General features: G+C 37.6%; 1 protein-coding gene, 1 long non-coding RNA gene and 1 other non-coding gene across 4 annotated transcripts; all 3 read left to right on the plus strand.

Annotated features, from left to right (window-relative positions):
* Nucleotides 1–1,266: 1,266 nt before the first annotated feature.
* TRNAG-GCC (transfer RNA glycine (anticodon GCC)) lies at nt 1,267–1,337 on the plus strand. Its single transcript has one exon. It is a non-coding gene; the product is annotated as a tRNA-Gly (tRNA).
* Nucleotides 1,338–6,489: 5,152 nt separating this feature from the next.
* On the plus strand, nt 6,490–11,708 carry LOC131327017 (probable proteasome inhibitor). Of its 2 annotated transcripts, none has more exons than XM_058359977.1 (9): nt 6,490–6,796; nt 7,446–7,614; nt 7,737–7,883; nt 8,758–8,820; nt 9,686–9,763; nt 9,888–9,925; nt 10,016–10,082; nt 10,199–10,279; nt 11,356–11,708. In XM_058359977.1, the coding sequence occupies exons 1-9, from the start codon at nt 6,622–6,624 to the stop codon at nt 11,417–11,419; spliced, it is 882 nt and encodes a 293-aa protein (XP_058215960.1). In that variant the 5' UTR covers nt 6,490–6,621; the 3' UTR covers nt 11,420–11,708. The 2 variants fall into 2 exon arrangements, with proteins under 2 accessions (XP_058215960.1, XP_058215961.1); XM_058359978.1 differs by having other exon boundaries at nt 10,202–10,279.
* Nucleotides 11,709–14,265: 2,557 nt separating this feature from the next.
* Nucleotides 14,266–15,194, plus strand: LOC131327018 (uncharacterized). Its single transcript, XR_009200153.1, has 2 exons — nt 14,266–14,630; nt 14,965–15,194. It is a non-coding gene; the product is annotated as an uncharacterized LOC131327018 (long non-coding RNA).
* The last annotated feature ends 6,436 nt before the right edge of the window (nt 15,195–21,630 follow it).

Consider the following 21,630-nt stretch of genomic DNA (forward strand, 5'->3'; position numbering starts at 1 on the left):
AGACCAAAACAAAACTATTATGGTCAACAAACATGTTTTTTGTTTTTATTTTTTAATAAATAAATCATTTCTTATTTTTTATAAACAAAAAAAACTGACAACTTTACCAAACAAAGCCTTAGAATTAAGAATATTGATTTTTACGCCCTTGTTATTTAACTTTGCATTTTATTTTATTTCTTGCTTGTATTTATGTGAAATTGTAGGGTATACTCTCACTTGTCCATTTTTTCATATATGAAAAGGAGATTGTTAAAAGTACTTCAACAAAGACAAAATAAATAATGCATATGTTATGTAAAACAAAAGTGTTTGAAAATCATCAATATTATTCCAATTCTTGAATTGACATTTGTTTCTATTAAGTACAGAATTGGTTGATATTTTTATATTCTAAGTTATCAATTAATTTCTCATTTTTATCTGAGACTTTGATTTTACAACAGTGCTACGATCCCAGAATTATGTTCAAGAAATTCTTTTCAGAATTTCAATTAGAGGTCTAGATTAATTTGAATTATATATGAACTCATGCACTTAAGTGAATCATGGCCTTCATTTTGTTGAATTCCTAGAAAATTTAATATTATTCGACTCTTAGAAAGATAGAGTTTTTTTTTTAATTTTATACTAAAAACAAAGTCAGTATGCGAAAGAGCATATCAAAGCATGCAACAAAACTACATATACGGATACACAAGTAACACAACACTCTCACATGTGAGTCCAACGCCTATGTGAGAGTGTTGTGTTTCAGTATTGTTGTACACATCTTTATTGTATATACATGCATAGTATAGTTGCCTATTCGCAAATTAGTTTTTTTAACCCAAAAAAAATTTTAAAAATCGGGTTAGATTATAGAATCTACTAGTACTTTTCACACTTTTTATTTTACCGTTCCACAACACCTTCTTAAAAAATAACTATTAATTTCACTTTTTCAAACTCAAAATAATATAAATGAAAAATAATTTTTTTTGTACCATTCAAAATATCTCAATAAGATCTATCAAACAAAATCCATATTGCTAGAAAAATTATTTAAGTAAACAAATTATTTTTTAACTTGGAATTGCGTTCTAAAAAAATACTCACTTAAAATGAATTCTGGAACGGGGTCTAGCTTCGTAATTAGATTTTTTTATCATTTTCTAATTTGCTCTAACATTCCAAATAGTGTTAACTGGTCGAAATAATCGAATATCATAATTGTCTACAATTATGTAAGTACTTATATTAAATAATCGACTGTAAGGACAACAAGCACCAGTGGTCTAGTGGTAGAATAGTACCCTGCCACGGTACAGACCCGGGTTCGATTCCCGGCTGGTGCACGTGTTTCTTTTTCTTCCATTTTTGGGCTTAGGCAGAGCTTTTTGTCCCTTTGGGAAAGCTAGTAGTAGCCTTGACCTCTCGCCTCTCCCACCATGTTGTCACGTCTCTTTAATTGGATGGTCAATTTGTAGCGTCATGTCTTCTTTTTCTCTTTCATTAGTCATTTGATAGTATCAAACACGTACCGTAAAAATCTGTCTTTAGTTTGTAAAAAGTGATATTGGTATTCCTTATTAGTTTGTAATTGGATGCTTAATTCGTAGTGTAATGTTTCTGCTTTGCAGATTTTTGACCGTAAAGCACTTGGATTCAGGATTCGTGAAACGCCAAAGATTTGGATTTGCTGATATTGGTGAATTTAGTATCTCTCTTGAAGGCTTTTTTGGATTTGTTCCGGACCTATTGTTGATCTAGAGGTACGAATCTGCTATTATGCTCTTTCTATCCATGCCATTGTAGAAAACGCCAAAGATTTGGATTTGCTGATACTGGTGAACTTAGTATCTCTCCTTAGAAACCAAGCGCTTGTTTGTTTGCGGTCTCAAGTTCCCTGCGCACAATCCTCAATAAATTTTCTCTATCTATCTCTCCCAACTTATTACTTTTAAAAACCTCACTTAAAATCCAAACCAAGTAGGCTCCAAGTGACCATTGTCTATTTTACTAGTATGAATACCATAACTTGTCTATGCACGAGATTGCCAGCAAATAATTCCTGTCTAACAAACCTCCTGCAAATCAGAATTCCCATAACTCAGCAGACAGTGACTGAGAGGGCCATAGATTATATTCTAATGGAACTCTGAAATGGTGCCCTCACTACAAGGTGTCACACAATAACTGTTGTTTTCCATATAATGGGGCATATGTTTTTCAATTTGCTTAAATTAATTATGTATGGTTTTTTTCTTTTTTGCTAGACAGAAAGGTGGACCGTGGTGACCCACGTAGTTAACCCTCTTTGCACGCGATCATATGAGAACCCGTCCGCTGTGGAATGTCCAGATTTGAGCTATAGCTAACCCAGCAACTGGGAAAGATATATATATTTGTCCACCACCATGTCGCGGGACCTGTTACCAAAACCCCCGAAATCGCTAGAGGACATGAAATACGTATTGTAGCAGTCGTGTTTTCTTAAGAAATACTTAAATTTGCAACATGTCCCCGATTTCTAAAGCAGTCCATGATAAAATGTTGGTAAAGAATTCTAAAAAATCCCAACATGAAATTAATTGTTGTAGATTCTATTCAACCATATATGCTGGGATACACATCGTAATCAGCACATCCATGCATATTGGTTTAATGACCCAATAGTTATGTCACTCACAAATTAGAAAAATGCTTTGAAAACAGGTGTCCAGAGTCTCCAGACACAGATACAGATACAATTTTGCCTGCAAACATTCGATGCGTGTATTTTGTAGGGTCTACGTGCATCGAATATTTCCGGATATCTGCTCAATCATAAAACAATTGTGTTTGATCAAGAACTTATGGAGTGTTTTGCAAATGCGTAGTATTAGGACATATGTGGATTGGTTTGGGTTTTTATGGAGATTTTAAAGTGTAATGAGTAGAGAGAGTTAGATAGAGAAAATTTGTTGGGGACCGTGCTCAGGGGTTTTGAGTATCCCGAACAAACAAGACATCGTCTGCTTTGCTTTGGATGTTCACAGACAAGATAAACCGCCTGCAATTTTTCATCTTTATAACACCCTGTTGAACTTGTATACAAGCTTCATTGAACCTGTCTATCAACCTGCTACCTGTTCCTCAATGGAAAAATGAGTTTCTTCAATTAAATTGGTCATGTTTGGTTCTTGTTAGATGCTTCCACTTATCGTGTATTTGTCTTTCCGGAGCCATCCAATGAACTATCACCACCATGATTCCTAGAGAAGATTCATGAATGAGAATCAGCTGATCTTTGATCCGGAACCGATGTCAACAACAGCAATCTTCAGTTATTTGGTCGGACCATAAACCGGAGCTCCCTTTTACAATTATTTCACACAAGCGGTTCGCTAGCGGTTGAGTGTTGACCCAAAGAATTTTACTCTCGGTGATGAGAACTATATAGGGTTGTGCTTAAGATAACCCTTTGAGTCTAAAATAAGTAGTGGAGTGGAGTGTAGTGCTTCATCAACAGAATCTACTGATTACTTGGTCACATGGGATGGCTAAACACTTATCAAACATTTGATCAACTTCTAATCACCTTCCTATCAATCATAGACTCTTTGGAGACAGAGCCTTCACTTGTTAATTAAAGTCCCTTTTAAGACCATCAACTAATTAATGCTCAACATATTTTACAAAGAAACGACAAGATTTGGTCGAGTGGAGCATAATAGTAAGTAAGAAGTTTATCAGTCTAAATTTGCGGGTTTGAGTTCCATTGTCAACAAAAAAAACCTTGGGGACACACGAAGTTTGTCTGGTCATAAATTTCACAGTTTCTAGTTCAGTCGAAATAATGTACATAAGCTAGTCCGAACAACCGAATATTAGAAAAATGCACATTCTATAAATGCAATCCTGGTTGTATTTCGATTTACTCTAATGCTTTCACGTGCTCCTCTGTTGGTTTCCCCATGTCTACAGACAACCCAATGAAAAACTATCGACAATATTACATAAAGCAAATCCTATGATCCTGGAAATTTCCAGGTCCATTCCAATGCAAAACCCCTATATATTAACAACCAAGCCCACTGCCTACCCTTCATTGCCAAGAAGGAAAACAAAAGCACTTCCAATTCCAACTACCCAAATCCCATTTCTGAAAATGGCCCAGTTTCTTGTTCTGATCTTGATCTTAACGAATGTTTCCCAAACACGAGCAATCCGAAAACTCGGGCAGCATCGGGCAGAATTCGTTAACTACATTGTTGCTCCATCTTTGAGTCCGTCTAAGGTGCCTCAAAGGGCGAATCCGTTGAGTGGTTCATATCGACAGAGTGAGGTCGGGGAGGGGCAGCAGGTTCGTATTATGAAGAAGCAGCAGCACCATTCCGTGGACAAATCCGTGGCCGGAGGCGGGGTGATTCTGGGGGGACTAGCCACCACTTTCTTGGTGGCTATAGTCCGTTATATTCGAGCCACAGGAAGGAAAAATGCAGATTCAATTGTGAAAAATTCGGATTGTAAAGCGAAAACTTCAGATTCTAGTAATGTCTAAATTAGTTGGTTCAGGATTCATAGATAAATGAGGTGACATTTTTCAAGTTGCTTGCTTTGAATGAGTACTGTAAAGAAGTGATTACTGGTATATGATTTCTGCAGGCTTCGTTATACCAAAAAAAAATAGTTATCGGATATTTCAATTTTGGATTCAGTGTTCCAAGCCTTTTCTTTTCAACATTGTTCCAAAAATATATCTATGAATAACCGATGAACATGATTTTTGGTGTAATTAACATTCTCAATGAGTTCTTCATGAATAATCGATCATCGAAGTAGATGCAAAAAAAACTCAACAATGCCTTAAATAGTACCATTTAAGCTAGTTGGCTTTTTTTTCATTCAATTTTTTTTTGGCATTTGGTATTTTGTCTCGACGAAAGGAATCGGAAAAAATACAAATCATGATAAAAACTCAAATTATTATGAATAAAAACAAAAACAAAAAAAAATCTAAAAAGAGTTGTCTCAAAACTAACAAATGGGGAACAAATCAAATAAAGACAAAAAGAAAAATTCAAATGGCTTGTTTAAGCCAAACTATTGAAACCAAGCCCTAAGTCAAGTGACAAAAAATTGAATGCGAGTCTTGATTCTTGGTCGCTTTAAGCAATTTTTTTTTTTTAACATGAGTCTTAAACCCTTTTTTGTTTCATATTGGAAGATGGCTTAAGTTAAATTTTCTAATCTCTTGAGCTTATATTGATGTAGTCGATAAGAGACGAATAAAATACGTTATATACGATTAATACAAATAATTGTAAGTACAAAAAAAAAAAAAAAAAAAACAGTTTGTAAGTACCTTAAAGTGAGGATAATAACAATTTATGTACATTTAATACGAATAGGGGTAGATAGGTCTTTTCATCTCTTCCAAAAAAATGAGAATAAAAAAGCTACCTCCATGATTGATTCTGAAATTGAGCCCATATAGTGTAGTTATGAGAATACATTGTGAGTGAGTGCATTTTGATAATTTGGCTCCCAAACAATTACAAGAGCAATATGCAAAATGGAAAGGATAAGTTGGATCCCGTTCCGCTTAAATTTTAGCATTTTTTGCCCTTATTTAAATTTTTTTCGCGATTATTATTTTTGCACCAAACTTTGTGAACTATTGATTCGTCTCAACGAAACAAATCAAAAAAGTAATTTTTTTTTTTTTACTTTTACTCAAATATTTTGGAGAATAACCACTTTTTAGAAGAAAAAAAACAAATAAAATAAAGTTTTCCAATTCTTCTGGTCAAAAAAGTGAGGCGCAAAACTAACAAACGCAAAAAAAATAATTAATTAATTAAGGACAATACAAAAAAAATCCTTTAAGTCCTAAAAATCTTTATTGTAACACCACCCTAGTTCTAGGGACGAATAAAGCCGCTCACGAGCCGCTCGAGACTCAGCTTGGTAAAAACTCGTTCGAAATCAACTTGAGACATAAATAAACAAGCTCAAGCTCAAATTCTAGGCTCGTTTCGTCATCAAGCCAAACACAAGTCAATCGAGGCTCGGCTCGAGTTGGCTCGCAAGCCAAGACTTAGTAGACTTTTTACGTTAATTACTACAATTAGCATTAGCATTTTGATACCTTGATGTAGAATCCTTACAAAAACATATTACATATTATTATTCTAAATTTGAGATTATTTTCTTGTAGAGTATAGGAAAATAAAAGATATATATATCTTCACAATCAAAATATTTTTGGTTGTATTATATATTTTTCGTTGGTTCGTTAAGATTCGTGAATAAGCTTGAGCTCAAGTCAAACTATGACCCGCTCGGCTCGAGCTCTCTTCGTTAACTTTTCACTGAGTTCGAGCTCAAACTCGAATTTATTAAAAACTTAAAATAAATTTGAACACATTAAAATTTGACTTAACTCGATTCGTTTACGGTCCTACTTAGCTCCAAACACACCTTAGCGCGGGCGGTGAATAAGGGAAACGGAAAGGAAAATGAAAATAAAACACGTACTCACTACTCCGTTGTCACAAGCACAATCAACCGGCCGCTTCCTCTTTATCTTAACCTCCAAGGCTCCAGTCGGTGCTACCAGAAATCCTATCGACACGAAAAACATCGCCGGGAAAAATGGTGGATGACAAGTCAGTGCTCGCAGTCATCCGGGCCGCGAGGCCGTCCTTCAGGAACAAAGCTGACAAGGTGGCGTTCGCCGTCCACGCCCCCTTTGTCGCCGCAGGATTCGTGCTCCATGCCGCTGGTCCCCCCGCCGCCGCGGACGACGCCCTCTCCTCCGCCTGTTCCGGTATATCCCCTTCCCCCTTCTCTCTAGACATATTATGTACATGTATATATGCAAGCAGTGGCCGACACGGAAATTTCACCAAGAAAGGGCCAAAATTATTTGGGGGTTTGAAGGGTCAAAACCCATGTCTCATAATCCTTCAGTTCCGAAAAACCCGTAAATTTTGTTTTGCATATCAAAATCGTTGTAGAAAAAGAATGTAATTATATGGGTCAGCTACCTGAATCCTATTTTTCATTGAGGCTCTGTGTACCTGTTCACTCAGATTTAGCTAGCCCAAATCCTTTCGTATCGCAGCATCTCGTTATGTACTGACTATGTTTTAACTTACTGGAATTCGTCTTCCAGAATTTTTAAACCTTAGTCCTGCTCTTTGTTCTGTGTAGTGTAGGTTTTGTTGTGCTGGGCTTGTTTGCCTTGGTTTTTCTTGAGGCTGTGATCAGGTGTTGCTTGTTTCTTTCCCATTGTTGTGTCCCCGTGTGGGGATGAGGGGTGTTTTTGTTTGATTTGTTTGGTGTTGGCCTCTGGGCTGTTTTTATTTTCTCAATGAATTAATTTACCCTCAAAAAGAGTGATTATATGGCCCTTCCTGTGTCCGCCACTGCATGCACGTGATTGTTATGCTGTACTAATGGTGTTTGATGGGTAGATGAGGTAGGGGTAGATAACTGGAACGAGCTGGACGATGACTACGCTTTCTTGTACACAAACCCTGCGAATTCGAAGAAGGTACTAGTTAAGTGCCTGGCGATGAATGACAAGTTGCTTGTTGATGCTTTGAGTGAAGACAGCTCGGAACCTATTCATCTCGAAATCAAGTTAGGGTTTCCTCTATCTCGCAAGGCTTGCAATTTGATTGCATATTTCTTAGGCCTTTTTTTTCTTTGCATGTGTGTGCGCATATGTCTAAACTCTTAGGGGTTTGATTCTGTTTTTGCAGCATCGGGGATTATGTTACGGAGAATGGGGGCAGCAATTATGCTGCGCAGTACAAGAATTCTGAGCAGCTGGTGAAAATAATAGATAAAGAAATTTTGTCTAAAATCATTGGTACTCCAAAGGAGAGTCCATCAACTAAGCCTTCAAGGTGATTATTAGCTTTCAATTTTTCCCTTTGAATTAAGTTTACTTACTGTAATTGGGTTGGTTGACCAACTAGTAATGATAATAATCTCATGGTTGTACTTCGGTCAACACCCTCTGTTCCTTAATGGTGGTTCTTTTGGGAGTTTAACTTTTTAGAAAACATGACTACACTGGAGTTTAAATCGGACACCCCAATTTCCATCATTGGACCTATATTCTAACTACTCTGGGATACTTACAGTCGGAAGGATACTTAAAGCTACCTATTTTACACCTTACTTTAAAAAGGACCAACATGTTTGAACGTCCTAAAATGGAATAATAGACCAAGAAGGCAAGAATTAGGAACTGAGGTAGTAACTTCTAAGATTGTACAGGAGAAACTTCTGGTAGTTTGGTGTTGGACTTAATTCGATTATTCAAATTGTTGGCTTTTGTGGGCCGACACCTAAGGAACATCGACACGCCCTACAGGCTGACGTATTGGTGTTCCCAACTTTTGGCAATTGGACACGACCCGGATACGCCATTGACCGTATCTCATTACTTTATTGTTAAGAAGATGATGATTTAATTTATCCAAAATATATCAAACCGCATATATAATCATTGATTTACTTATTCTCCTCATCCTGAACGAGTCTGTGTCCTAATTTTTGGGAAAAAATGCCATGTCCATGCCGTGTCGTGTCGTGTCAGTAAGACTGTATCCATGCTTCTTAGGCTGCAACATGGGTCAATAATATTCTGACAGGTTTTTACACCGATGAGAGTTTCGTTTATGGTTATTTCTAAGCTTTAAGTTTTTTAACTCATGTTCTCATTTTCCTGATTGAATTTGTTAATACGGTGTCATACTGTGTGTCTTTTTGCAGTTCTAGAACAAGGGATACGGAAGACACTGAACCTGAGATTCAGAGGCCTCAACCCTCTCCTGGGTACTCTTAAACTACAGGAATTTTTTGTGGTTGACGCATTACGTTGATTTTTATTTCGACATTATTGGTGGTTGCATGCATCAGTTATGTTTTTCGTTCATAGATCATTGCTGGCTTGAGTTTGGATCTTGGTGGTTGAGTATTTTAAGATGCTAAGCGACAATCTATGATTATGATACCCCATCTGTGTGTGTGTGTGTGTGTGTGTGTGTGACTTGTGAGATGCTATAATGCTGCCCATTCTGTGGCGTCAGCAAAATCCAAAGGCTGAAGTATTTGTGGTTGGATTTTTGTGAGGATCAAACAATTTAATCGTCTGATAAATAGTGATTGGAGTGACTTTTCAATTGGAGAATGGGCTCAAATTTTTTTCTTAGTTCTTATTCCTCCCATTTATGATGCCCACTGTGAAACTTGTAGTTTCCATTTGTCTATGATGTTAGTTGGGCAGGAAAGCTTGGACCTGATGAACTGAGCTCTAGGTGCCCAAGATACCTAACCTTCTGGGTGTAGCCCAAGTTAGATAATGGGATATGAGTTAGGGGACCTAAATAGTTGTACAGGAAATACGCGTGTTAACGGATGGCATGACTCATTTGTTGCTTTGCTTGAGCCTAGTTAGCCAAGCTATTCTCTTGAATTGAGTAAACTATCTAACTTGTTTGTTGAAGTTTCCCAATGTTCTCTAGCCTGAATTACCTTCTGAGTTTTTTCTTGATAGAACTTGGATATTATTCTGCCAGTGAATCAGATGTTTGTTCTTGAAGATCACTTCTGTAGTAGTGTCTTATCTAATTTCATGATATTTGGTGCTACTTGTCAAAATAAGAGGCTTATAATACTTTATTGGTTGTCCAACATGAAGATTTGATTATCCGCCGGTGAATCCTGGTGGTTTCAGTGATCTCTTTCCTGGGCCTGGTGCTGGAATGTACCCTAACAGGTATTGCTTGCCCTGATTATTTTATTGTCTTTTACTTTGTCACATGCTTTTTCTTGGTGAGTGCTCCTTTTTATTGAGTAGTTTGAAGTTAAGTGCTGATTATATTTCTTCAACTGTTTTTCAGAGGTGATTTTGGCATTGGTAGTGGGGGCATGTTTGTAGGTTTGTCGAATTGACCTTATTTTTTCAACTAGTTCAGGAATTGATACAGTGGACTATTAGGCCTAACATCTGGGTATCATTTGAACACAGGACCTGACCATCCTCTATTTCGTGGGAGTGGGAGAGGGATAGATCCTGCTTTGCCTGGAGGATTACCGTGAGTTGTTCAATAACCGCTCCCTCTCTGACCCCTTTTTTCTCTCGTCTATTTGATCAAGTGAATTTTAGTACTAATATTGGAACTTTTCTGCAATTGATATTTATTAATTGAAGCAGGGGTATTCCACCAGGTGCGCGATTCGATCCTTATGGCCCTCCAGGCGTTCCTGGTTTTGAGCCTGGTCGATTTGTCAGGTACTTGGATGCATATGACACCTTTTATTTCGTCATGATTGTCTAAACTGGGAGAATAAGTGGGGGAAATCAAATTTGACTGTGTGTATGTACATTATTATATTAGTTATTTGTTGTGACTGCATCTCTCCCATTTTTGTCCATATAGAATACGTACTCCGTAGTTATTAGTGCACGCCTCCCATTTGTTAGGTGTCTAAGTTAGAACTTCCAAACTAGAATACAGAAAATGAGACAATCAAAAATTTGAAAACAAGACCCCTGAAATGGGACAAAACCATTGCTGTGGCAGAATGGGTCAACATCAAGTTTAGTAAAATTAATGGTTCTTAAACAGCTTTCCTCAAAATGCCTACTGTTGAACTGTAATTGGGTTCAGGAATTGCCGTGGCTCCCCAACGATTTGATTTCCAAAAATTGCTGTTATCACTAAATCTATTCTACTATAATTGAGACTGTGAACGATAGGCGGAGTGGAACCATCATTTTGATTTTTAGGGGCTTTAAGATGCATTAACATTTTCCACCTCGTAAGTTGGCATTTGGATCCAGTGGGCGTCCTCTGACTCAAATAGGTATATCTTTGATGTCCACCAAACTTGGGTATGTTACTTTACACTTGTGTTCCTACTTCCTAGATTAAGTTGATCTACGTTGCCACTTGATCGGGTGGGTGTATGATTGGTAATTTGGTATGCGTGTAGGCATCGGAACGCTCTTAACCTTTAACTGTAAAGTGTAAACTGTAGGGATATGCATCCAAAAACTGAGTATGGGTACATAAACACCATGGTCATAAGGATAATTAAATGTTTAGTTATTCTACAGTCCTACCTCTAAATTTTACATGAATTCAAAGTGGATGTAAGGGAAAAGATAATTCTCTCTCGTCCATGCGGGAGGTTGGAAAGTTTTGGAGATTGTTTGACCAAACAAGATTATTGCAAATAACTAGAGAATTCCATTATCTAATTTGGACACTGGTCCGGACTAACACGTTTCAGATCTTTTCTCTTGTGATGTCCAGATGAGTGTGTCCCAGTATTTCTCACCTGTTTTGTTGCAACTTTTTGCAGAGACCCACGAAGGAGTGGCCCGAATCATCCCGATCTCGAGCCCTTTCGAGATGACTATATCTAGAGTTTACACTATTTCTCCATCCCCGTTGCTATTTGCTTGTGCATAGCGGGGCTTCTTCTTTTTTCCCGATTGAGGAAGTTTTTGTTCTGGTATCTGGGTTACTGTTTGTAAATTTGCTGTGGTAGAGCTTAGACATCAGAGCATGTCTCAGATTTTTGGTTTCTGTCTTTAATTTCTCTTCGGTTCTTATGTGATTACCTGATATTGGCATTGGAGAAAATTGTGGCTACTGGCAAGGATCTTTGAAATTTGGTTAGATAGTTAAGCTCATTTGTCTTCAGTTATACTACTCCTGCGGTTTTTTTTGGTTTTTGAAAACTGGGTATCCCAGTCAGTCTGTTGGTATTTTTTTTTTTTTGCTTTAGTGTAATACTCCCTCCGTCCATTTTTTAAGTGTTCTGCTTCGTAACTCCAACTTATTAAAAAGATATCATCATTACACCTTTCACATCAACTTTTTCCTCCACTTTCTTTACTTATCCATCATCATTACACTTTTACTCATTAACTTTTCAAAATAAAATTTACTTTTAGGGACAAAATAGACAATACACCAATTTTTACCCCCTAACTTTACAAAATGAACACTTATTAAGGGACAGCCCAAAATGGAATACTGGACACAAAAAAAGGGACGGAGGGAGTATGACGAAAATGGATGAATAATTGCTGATGATACAGAAGAATAGATAATATTTTCACTTCTATTTTGTTATTCGAATGATGGATTGGGTACAATTTTGGATTGGTTTATTAACCGATAACAGTATATAAGCTGAATTACATAGCTCGAGCTTTAACCATTCTGAAGATGAGTAGATAAGTGGTCTGTGGTTATGAATGTGAACCAAATAGCTCTTATGACATGCGTCTATTTTGGATTAAGAGAGTTTCGAGACACAATTGCTCAGAGTTCGCTTTCAGTCCTCAGTTCTTGCAAACGTGTTTTTTCTCCTGGAAACTAAGAGATGGATCTAAAAGCGAGCCTGGCTAGAAACGTAGATCTAGAACGTTGAGACAGACACAATTGTGTTCATAGATTAATTGTGTCTACAGATTTACAACGTTGAGCCAGACACATTTGTGTTCCAAACCGTTTGCTATGCCCATAGATACATCTATCGAATGATTCTGAACACATAACACGGTAGTGCCCGGATCTGTATTTGTAAAGGTGTGTTCCTAGCCTTTTCTGAGAAGAAACAAGCCAATCCTTCTCGACCCAAAATCTAAGATCTAGAGACTAAAATCCAGCCAAGAAGTTATGAAGGCATTGCCAAGTAAGTTCGCCCAGTCAATATTTCTACAGGAAATCTTGATTCTAACATCAAAACCAATACAGCAACTTTAAGGATAACACAAAGGGAGGCCTGTGAATATCCAGATCATTTCTTGGAATATTTTGAATAACTCTATTGTTTCTTTCTTGATAGCAAAGGAGATTTTTGGGACATTTTAAGGCTAAAAGTTGAAACTTTTATGTAAAAAAGAAAACTTTTCAGCCACTTTTCGTCCATTGTGGGCCCTTGGAGGCTCTAAGTTGGTTTCTTATGTGAGAAAATTCAAGACAAAATGCATTTTTGGAACTTGTGCCCTCTTTTCTCGTGCAACAAAGGCAAAACAGGCCTAAAATGAGCTGTTTGTTGTAAGCTACTTGTGTAGGCCTGATTGAGCTGCTTGGGTCAAATGGGCTGCATGAATGTCTTGTGTCCTTGCTTCATGCTAAAATAAAACGGCTGCAGACCTTAAGCTGCTTGCTAGAGAGAACCTTCTAGGCCTTTGAGCTGCTTGTAAGTAGCTTGCTTTCCAAGCATGACTAAGTAGCTTATGGCCTTTTTGACATCTTAATTTTCAGGCCTGAATAAATCTGAAAAACTTGCCCAGACCTCAAAAACGAATCTTCGACTTATTGGGCTAAATAATCTGAAAAACTAGTCTGAGTTTTGATTAGTTGGGCCAAGGCCTGAATCTAATCAGGACTTTAACTCAATTGGACCGAATAATCCTAAGAATGGGCCCAGATCAGAAAACTAATTTGGGCCTTGACTAATTAGGCCATACTCCAAATATTAATGCGGCCCATAAATTCCTTTCAGCCCTTTTGTGGCCCACTATAAATTCGACCAAAGGCCTAAATCAATTAAGGTCTAATTCAACAAAGGCCCAAAATGTTATTTTGGACTACTAATCCATTAAAAGATTTCTTTTTAGAATTTAGCTAAAAATAGGTATAAACAGGAACCCATCAAAAGAAATTTTACAACAATTGCGGGTGGGAATGTCTGGCATCCCATCGATAGAGTTTCAAAAGAAGCTTCCCAACAACTCACAATGCTGCAAAAGTAAATGGGGTTTGGCCAAGTGAACACGAGGATGCAGTGGCCCACTATAAATTCGACCAAAGGCCTAAATCAATTAAGGTCTAATTCAACCAAGGCCCAAAATGTTACTTTGGGCCACTATTCCATTAAAAAATTTCTTTTTAGAATTTGGCTAAAAGTAAGTGTAAACAGAAACCCACCAAAAGAAATTTTGCAACAATTGCGGGTGGGAATGTCGGGCATCCCATCGCTAGAGTTTCAAAGGAAGCTTCCCAACAACTCACAACGCCGCAAAAGTAAATGGGGTTTGACCAAGTGGACACGAGGATGCAACGAAAAAGTCTGCCTCCAATAGATCGTAAGTTCAAATTCCACGAAAGTCGAACATTCCAAAATTTGAGGCCACCGGAGGTTTGGCCGATCGTTACTTGAACCCCTTAGAATTAAGTGCATGCAAGTTGACTTGGACATCCTTTTGAAAAAAGAAACGTAAAGGTAAACTGAAAACGTGTGGCACATCTACATCCAACAGTTTGTCTATTCTAGAAGCCCACCTTTTGTGGCTCTTCCGGTAGCTTTGCTTTTATAAGAAAAAAAAAGAACCACACCTTCTAGATTTCACTTGTTTTATAAAAGCAAGACCCATCATTATATAAGTCCTCACGTCTTGTACAATAAAGTTGTGTTTAAATTTCTTTCAGTTTCACTTTCTGCAGTTCCAGGCTTTCAGCATCAGTATTCCACATTCAGACCTGGTTCTAGGCCATAATAAAACATGGGTTCTTTGTTGAAGCCTTCTCTACTTCTCTTGTTGCTCTTCGTGGTCGGTTTCACATCTCAAACACCAAGATTTACAGAAGCCAGGCCCCTTTCTTTCCTACCTCAACAAAGTAAGGATTTACTGAATCTCTCCTCTTTCGTCTCTCTAGATTAGTGATGGGTTCGGATTGTATCCGTATCCTATCTTTGTTTTTGCCGAAATAGAGATTTCAAATCTCAGTCACCTATCGCGACAATCAATGATAAAAAAAAATTGCTGGTAGTTTCTCACCGATAAAAGATCGGTTAATAGACTATCAACAAATACAAATCATTGGTTGTCTGGAAGGACAACCCAGATTTCAACTGTCTAGTTCGACCCCAATCCGAAACCGGATAAGGTCCACTTCTTAAGGGATATTGTTGCACCTACTGATTGTGGAATGTCTATTTTTTTTTGGATAGGATTTTCGAAGGTTTTTGAAACACTAGGAGTGGTGTGCAAGTGCTGCGATGGCCCTGGAGGAGAATGCATGAGTACTACAGGGGTTCATCAAAATTGCTCTAATTTACAATGCCTTCCTTGGAAGCTAGATATATCTCGACAATAGTTTTTCATTGTTGCTGTACAGACATTTTATACCAGCTATAATTATAATATCATGTGGGTTCCAACCCAAATTTTAAGTTTCCAGTAATTTTTTTTTTTGATAAGTACGATTCTTATTGAGCTCAAGCCAAGAAACAAAGACCAGGCGAAGTTCATACAAACATTCAGCCCGAGTACCAAAACATGAAAATCAACAGCACAAAGAAACTAAAAGCTAATGTAGCAACAAGGCCGGGATACAAGCCAAGGAGGACGCACTTAAACAGACAACTACAATCAACTGGATGCCCATATCCAAGAATGCCCCAAGTCCCATACAGATCTTTTAGACCCCGTTCGTTAAATGATTCTACACTCATTACCTATAAATCCAAAATTCCAAAACGAACGGGGTCTTATTCTTCTAGGATGGTTTCACTATTCGAAAGGAGCTAAGGAACTCCCTCACACCAGTAATGGTAGCAGAAGTAGCATACTCCTCTGCTGTGACCATGTGAAGGAAAATCCTTTGATTCCTCCCTCTTTGTTTATATATATAGTAAATAACAACAGGATTATGAAAGCCAAAATACCCCTGAATTTAGACTAGCAAGGATCCAAAAATAAAATAAAAAAATTCCCCCGTCTTTTCCAAGAGGCATATTAGGAAGTTTTTAGAATAATTTTGAACTAGAATGAATTCGTGCTATGCACACCAATTGAAAGAAAAAAGATTTCAAAAACGTATCTTACCTCAATATATTTAAATCGAGATCGATAGTTAAACAAATTTGCTTGATACCTAACTAACTAGATTCATTAGATTTTAAAATAGTTAAAAGGTAAATTTATTTCGAAAGCTTAAGTCATTTGTCGTAGGTTTCTTACGAAAACACCCCTGCAATACAATATAGTAGTATCTATTTTATTTTATAAAGGGAGAGCTTCATTTCTGTATTGACTCAAAATTGAGGCTGACTCACTTTTTGAGTTTTCAAAAACACCGATAAACTACAACTGTTCACACACTACAATTAATGTGAATTGTTGAGGGCAAATCAGTAAATTGAATGTGGTGGTGTTTTTTTTTTTTTTTTTCCACGTCTTGCCCTCAAACAGTTACCAGTTCCACTTTTACATGGCAAACCTATCCACGATATTTATTTCACATCCTAGGCCTATGGAGGGTGGATTTCCTATTGTGTTCTCAGTTCTCACAACTACAAGGCAATTCTTTTTGTTTTACTAAAGATCGGGCACGCGGGATGCGGATGCAAGTCGAATTCTGCGTGTGCACCAAACGTTAGTAAATATAAATGCTCGAGTCTGAACTCCAAACCAATTTACATTCCAATCGAGATGTCCAGAATTTAGTCCCACCTAATCCTTCGTTTACTTTTACCCAAGTATTTTGAGAAATAACCATTTTTTAGCGCAAAAATGTCATTTTTGTGCTAAAAAATTATTTCTCAAAATACTTGGATAAAAGTGCCAAAATTTTACTTTTTTTGATTCATTTCGTCGAGACGAATCAATAATCCACAAAAGTTTGGCGCAAAACTAACAAATGCGAAAAAAATTCAAGTAAGGACAATTTTCAGATTTAAGTCAAGTCCAAGAGAACGCATTAAGCAAATAGATTAGTGGCATTTAGGGTGGGTTTGGATTGAAAAGTTAACTTCTTTTTTTGTCTTTATTTGAATTTTTTTTTGCATTTGTTTGTTTTGTGTCAAACTTTTGTAACTTATTGATTTGTCTCGACAAGAGGAATCGGAAAAGTAAAAATTTTGATTGAAACTCATAATTTTTTGAAGAAAAACAAAAATAAGTCAATAAGTCAACTTATTTTACTTATTCTTGCCTTTTTGTAAAAAAATAATGAGTTTTGATCAAAATTTTTTACTCTTCCTATCCTTCTCGCCGAGACGAATCAATAAGTCACAAAAGTTTAATGCAAAATTATCAAATACAAATTTTTTTAAATAAAGACAAAAAAAAGTTACTTTTTTCAGTTTTAAAGCTAAATCATACTGGGTAAAATTATCAAATACAAATTTTTTTTAAATAAAGACAAAAAAAGTTACTTTTTTCAGTTTTAAAGCCAAATCCTACTGGGTAATTGTCGATCTAAAAGTCAAACATAAATTGGCATTTGGTTTTTTCCTTTGTGGTCTTTTTTTCAACCGAAGCAAATAGATTATTGAGAGCTTCCAGAAGTTCAAATTGGAAAGATTCACTTGATAAAGTCAACAAAATTAACGTGTGAGCATATGAATTATTTTTGAATCACTTCAGCCAGATATGTCTTCGTAGTGCAACAGTTTCTAGAAGAATCACAAGAATGATCATCAAACTAGTAATGATCTACCGCCGAAGTGGTTGTTCGAGTGGTTGGAGTAGCAAACGTAAGGTTGTCTCTCTCCCACCAGTCTTGAATTTAATACTTTGGACCAGGGGGTTAGAAGAGATGGCTCTAATTGAACTTGCTCTACGGTAGAGGCCTAGTGACGGAGCCCGCACCGTGGTTGGCGAAAATCAATCTTTCCTCCCGATCGGCTTTGACATATAGTAAGTCCGAACGTTCTAAATCCAGTGGGTTCCCCTATGGATGGGATCGGTAGGCTTTTCCTTGGGGGGGAAAGAAAAACTAGTAATGATCCACGGCCCAAAATTAATCCATGTTTGGTGGGCCAGTGGAGTAAACCTGTATAGATAAGGGCTATTGACGGGCCGGTGCAAAAAATAAGCACACAAGTGAAAGGCCCAGCAGGCTAGGACTTGATGAGCTGCTCTATGGAAATGAAGGCCCAGGACGTGTTTTGATAATTAATACCCGCTAAGGACAAGCTAAGAACATTTGTTAATACTGAAAATGTCCTTGACGGGTATTAATTATCAAAACACATCATTGGCTGTCATTTTCCCTCCGATGTGCGTATTTGAGTTAGTACATGGAAGGAGTCCACTTATTTCGGGTAATTTGTTGTTAAAGGATAAAACCCAAGAGAAATGGGCATTTCGGCCTTGTTTGGTGGAAGCAGTTATGGCCTGTGATACTGCAACCGCCCCATGAATTGGTTATTTCTAAATGAGTCATGAAAGGGAGTATAATGAACATATCCTGTCTCCACATTGGATCAAGAAAAGGGTCAGAGGGATAAAAAATCGCTAATTCATACGAAGCCATTGAACCGGCCCATCGCAGCGCTTAATTTTACAGTTCGTCTTGGCAATTAATGGTTCAGAGAATGCTAGGGACAAAGAAATAATATCCCGAAAAGATCAACTAGTGGTTGAGATTCACTTTGATGTGTGTGACCCAATCATTAAAGTGATTCTCAACCACTGATTGCTGTTTTCGGGATATTTTCGGGATAAGTTTTCTTTGTACCTAGCATTCCCCTTTTTTAAAATCCGGAACACCGAAAGCACTTTTGGACTGTGAAATTGAGAGCGGTGGAGAGAGTGATGAAACAGAGCGGTGGAGGTAGATTTTCTGTATGGCCAATGAGGAATTTCCCCAAAAAAGGGGGAGGAAGTTGTCTCCGGTAACCGTTTCATATGCCTTGGAGAAATGTATTAACCAAAAAGCCTACATACATGACTCCGGACGCAATTGTCTCGAGGTAGTGTTTGGTAGTTTTGCTCAATATCAAAAGGCCCCCACGACTCATGTTTTCATGGATTCATGAGGTGGAGTTTTCATCAACTGTTGTTTTGCTCCAAGTATGGAAGAAAACTGCCCGAAACAAACGAGCCAAGTCGAGCATTAGTGTTCAAGTTCGACTTATTTAAATTCAATGAGTTTGAGCTCAATTCTATTTGAACCAATCCGAAATAATTGATGTGCGAAGCTCGAACTTTGCTCATTCAAAATTTAGTGAGCTCAAGCCGAATTGAGCCCAGATGTTCGAGCTCAACAGACTAAACAAGCCAAACATATACATATAAGCTGAGCTTATCTATTACTCCTAGTCGAGGTACACTAACTCGAGCTCTGGCCACAAATCCAAAGGAAAAACTAGACATTGACAATGGGGAAGAATGTGGAGAATTAATGATATATGGCTAAATCAGAACCCACCAAATTAAAGCCCCATCTCGTTTTATCAGTTTCTGTGTTGATCTGATCATATGTTTGTTTCTGTGTATTTGTAATGGCATGCCATTTCTGTCACTGTCCAACATCACATGATAAATTCTCGAGGGACCAGCAGAGGTGTGGCACTCTGATCCACAGACCAGATCAACAGTACCCTGATAGAATGATCATTTGTTAGTTATTTGCTCCATATCTTAAATTCAGAACTTCTCGGGGCAGTTTATTTGGTGTCACGGATTTAAATGGATTGCGCTAGTGGATGATGGGATAACCTGGGTGTTGGGGCTGAAAAAATTCTTGAACCTCTTCCTTCTTGCTTGCTGTTGTACAGTGAAAGGATAGAACAGTGAATTGGGTACCTGAAAATCGAAGGGGGGTGTACCTCCGGGAAGACACTCCGACGAGCAAGTTAGTAAGAGCTCGAGAGGTAGAGAAAAATATGTTTTTAGTGAAGTTTGTAGGAATGAGAGAAATTAGATCCTTTACCTTGTGGTATCACCTCTTATTTATAAGCAAGGCTTTGAGTGTTGGACAAGTAAATGATGTCACTTTCAGCTATAAGTAGAAAGCTTATAGATCATGTCACTTTCGGCCATAAGTAGAAAGCTTCTAGACGACTCTTTGATTTCTACTTGCAAGCACTATTCTTGAGATCTTTTCCCGAGTAATAAAGGACCTTCCGAATGAAAGCTTTACACCGCCGAACGAGCTAATGTATGCCGAGCGATCATCCGGTTAAGACGTAAGAAAAAGTACGCTCGGCAGAATTGTTGGGGGTTGAATATCGTTCGGCTGAACAGCAGAGTGCCTTCCTGTGACACGTAATGACGTTACAGACGAATTGAGAACCCTGGGGATAATGTGTCTGGAACAGGTGCTAGTTTTGACTCTAATCTTTTTGGCCTTTCCGACCGTGGTTATTTCGGCTCACTGGGACTCTAGGAGCTAGAATTAGTCAAGTAGTGGCGGAGGCAATTATTGAGAGTTCAATTTTTTTCTTTTTTGTTACTTTTAGTTTGACTAATGAGTAACCTCTTATACTTCACGTCTTCACCAAGCCTTAGCCTCCAAATACCATATGTTCACAATTGTTGTCTCACTGTCAAATGCATTTCAAGCCAACCTCATTTCCTGTATTTCTTTCTCTTCCTAATTACACTAATAAAAAATAAAAAAGGAGAGTGATTGTCACGCTCCTCTTTTTGATATCCACTCTTTTGCTTTGTTTTTTAATGTTGAAAGTGTATGTACTTTTTTCACTAAAAGACAAAAAATTGAATGTATATAAAAAAAAGGGGAGTATGAAAATGTAAAAAAGCAAAGATTGTTTAATGAATTACCATCTTTTAATGATGGTTGAGATAATGATTGGAACATTCCAAAATAGTATAAGGGACGAGCAATTTAGAACGGATGGAGTACGGTTTTAGGATCACTGGAGGCCTGCCTTGAGTCCAGGTTTTACGAACACAATAGATTTTTTACTTCCAACATACCAAAAATAATAATAAAACACAATAGATTCAGGAAAGGATTGCCCACATTATTATTATCAAAATTCCTAGAATCACACCCACTCATACACCCGTTTGTACACACTTACGAATGTGTAGAAATGTGGATGTGTAAATGGACGTGAATGTGGTGCTGGCATTGATCTTTTGTCATTAGCCATGTCCTGAGCTGAAATTTTGAAGACACTCCATGTGGCCTTACCTTGGACACAACGTATGGCACGCGGCGACCCAAAGTGGTAATCCGATAGGCTCAACCTGTCTCTAATGGACCCCTCCATATCCCATCCAATACTCTCTTTTCTTTTGGTTCAACGGCGTGTTCAGGTCAACTTACACGCATCTCAATTAATTTTTCTTTTGAACTAGTTAAAGACAAACCATCAACACCGAAACTAAAAAATTCGCAAGAACTTTTCTTGCCGCCTAAAATCAATAATCAAACCACGATTAATTGTGTAGAAAGCAAACACAAGTACCAACCCGGGGATCCATCCACTACCCTATGTCACTATCTAAATTCTCTCTCTCGCTCCAAATCTTATCAAACTTCGTAACGCGTAAAAAGTTTTAAGCTAAAGTACAAAAATTTCGAATTAAATTTGGGACATTAGACATGCAATCATGAAATCAAAAGCAAAGTGCTCAGCTGACCCAACCGAAACCTCTGAGAGGTAAACATGAATTTTATATTTACAAACATAAAACAAGAATGAGGGAAAACCCTACTGGAGGACAGCATAAGGGTTGGCCCTGTCTAGGTCGTTCATGCTCGGTAATGAACGGTTTAAATTTCACCTCAACTGAATAATTGAAATCTATTCGGCCGAGATAAAATCCAAACCGTTTGTCAAGCATGAACGGCCCGAATAAGACCACCATCCATGCTATCCCCTAAGCGACGGCAGGGTCCCCCATTTCCTTTA

This window comes from Rhododendron vialii, chromosome 5a (assembly GCF_030253575.1).
Source record: "Rhododendron vialii isolate Sample 1 chromosome 5a, ASM3025357v1".
Lineage (NCBI taxonomy): Eukaryota > Viridiplantae > Streptophyta > Magnoliopsida > Ericales > Ericaceae > Rhododendron > Rhododendron vialii.

Bases quoted from the DNA above. Each gene is read 5' to 3' on its own strand.
- LOC131327017 (XM_058359977.1), top strand. From the start codon at position 6,622: ATGGTGGATGACAAGTCAGTGCTCGCAGTCATCCGGGCCGCGAGGCCG. The intron at 7,615-7,736 runs GTTAGGGTTTCC...CTGTTTTTGCAG, and splicing joins CCTATTCATCTCGAAATCAA to CATCGGGGATTATGTTACGG. The intron at 8,821-9,685 runs GTACTCTTAAAC...TCCAACATGAAG, and splicing joins AGGCCTCAACCCTCTCCTGG to ATTTGATTATCCGCCGGTGA.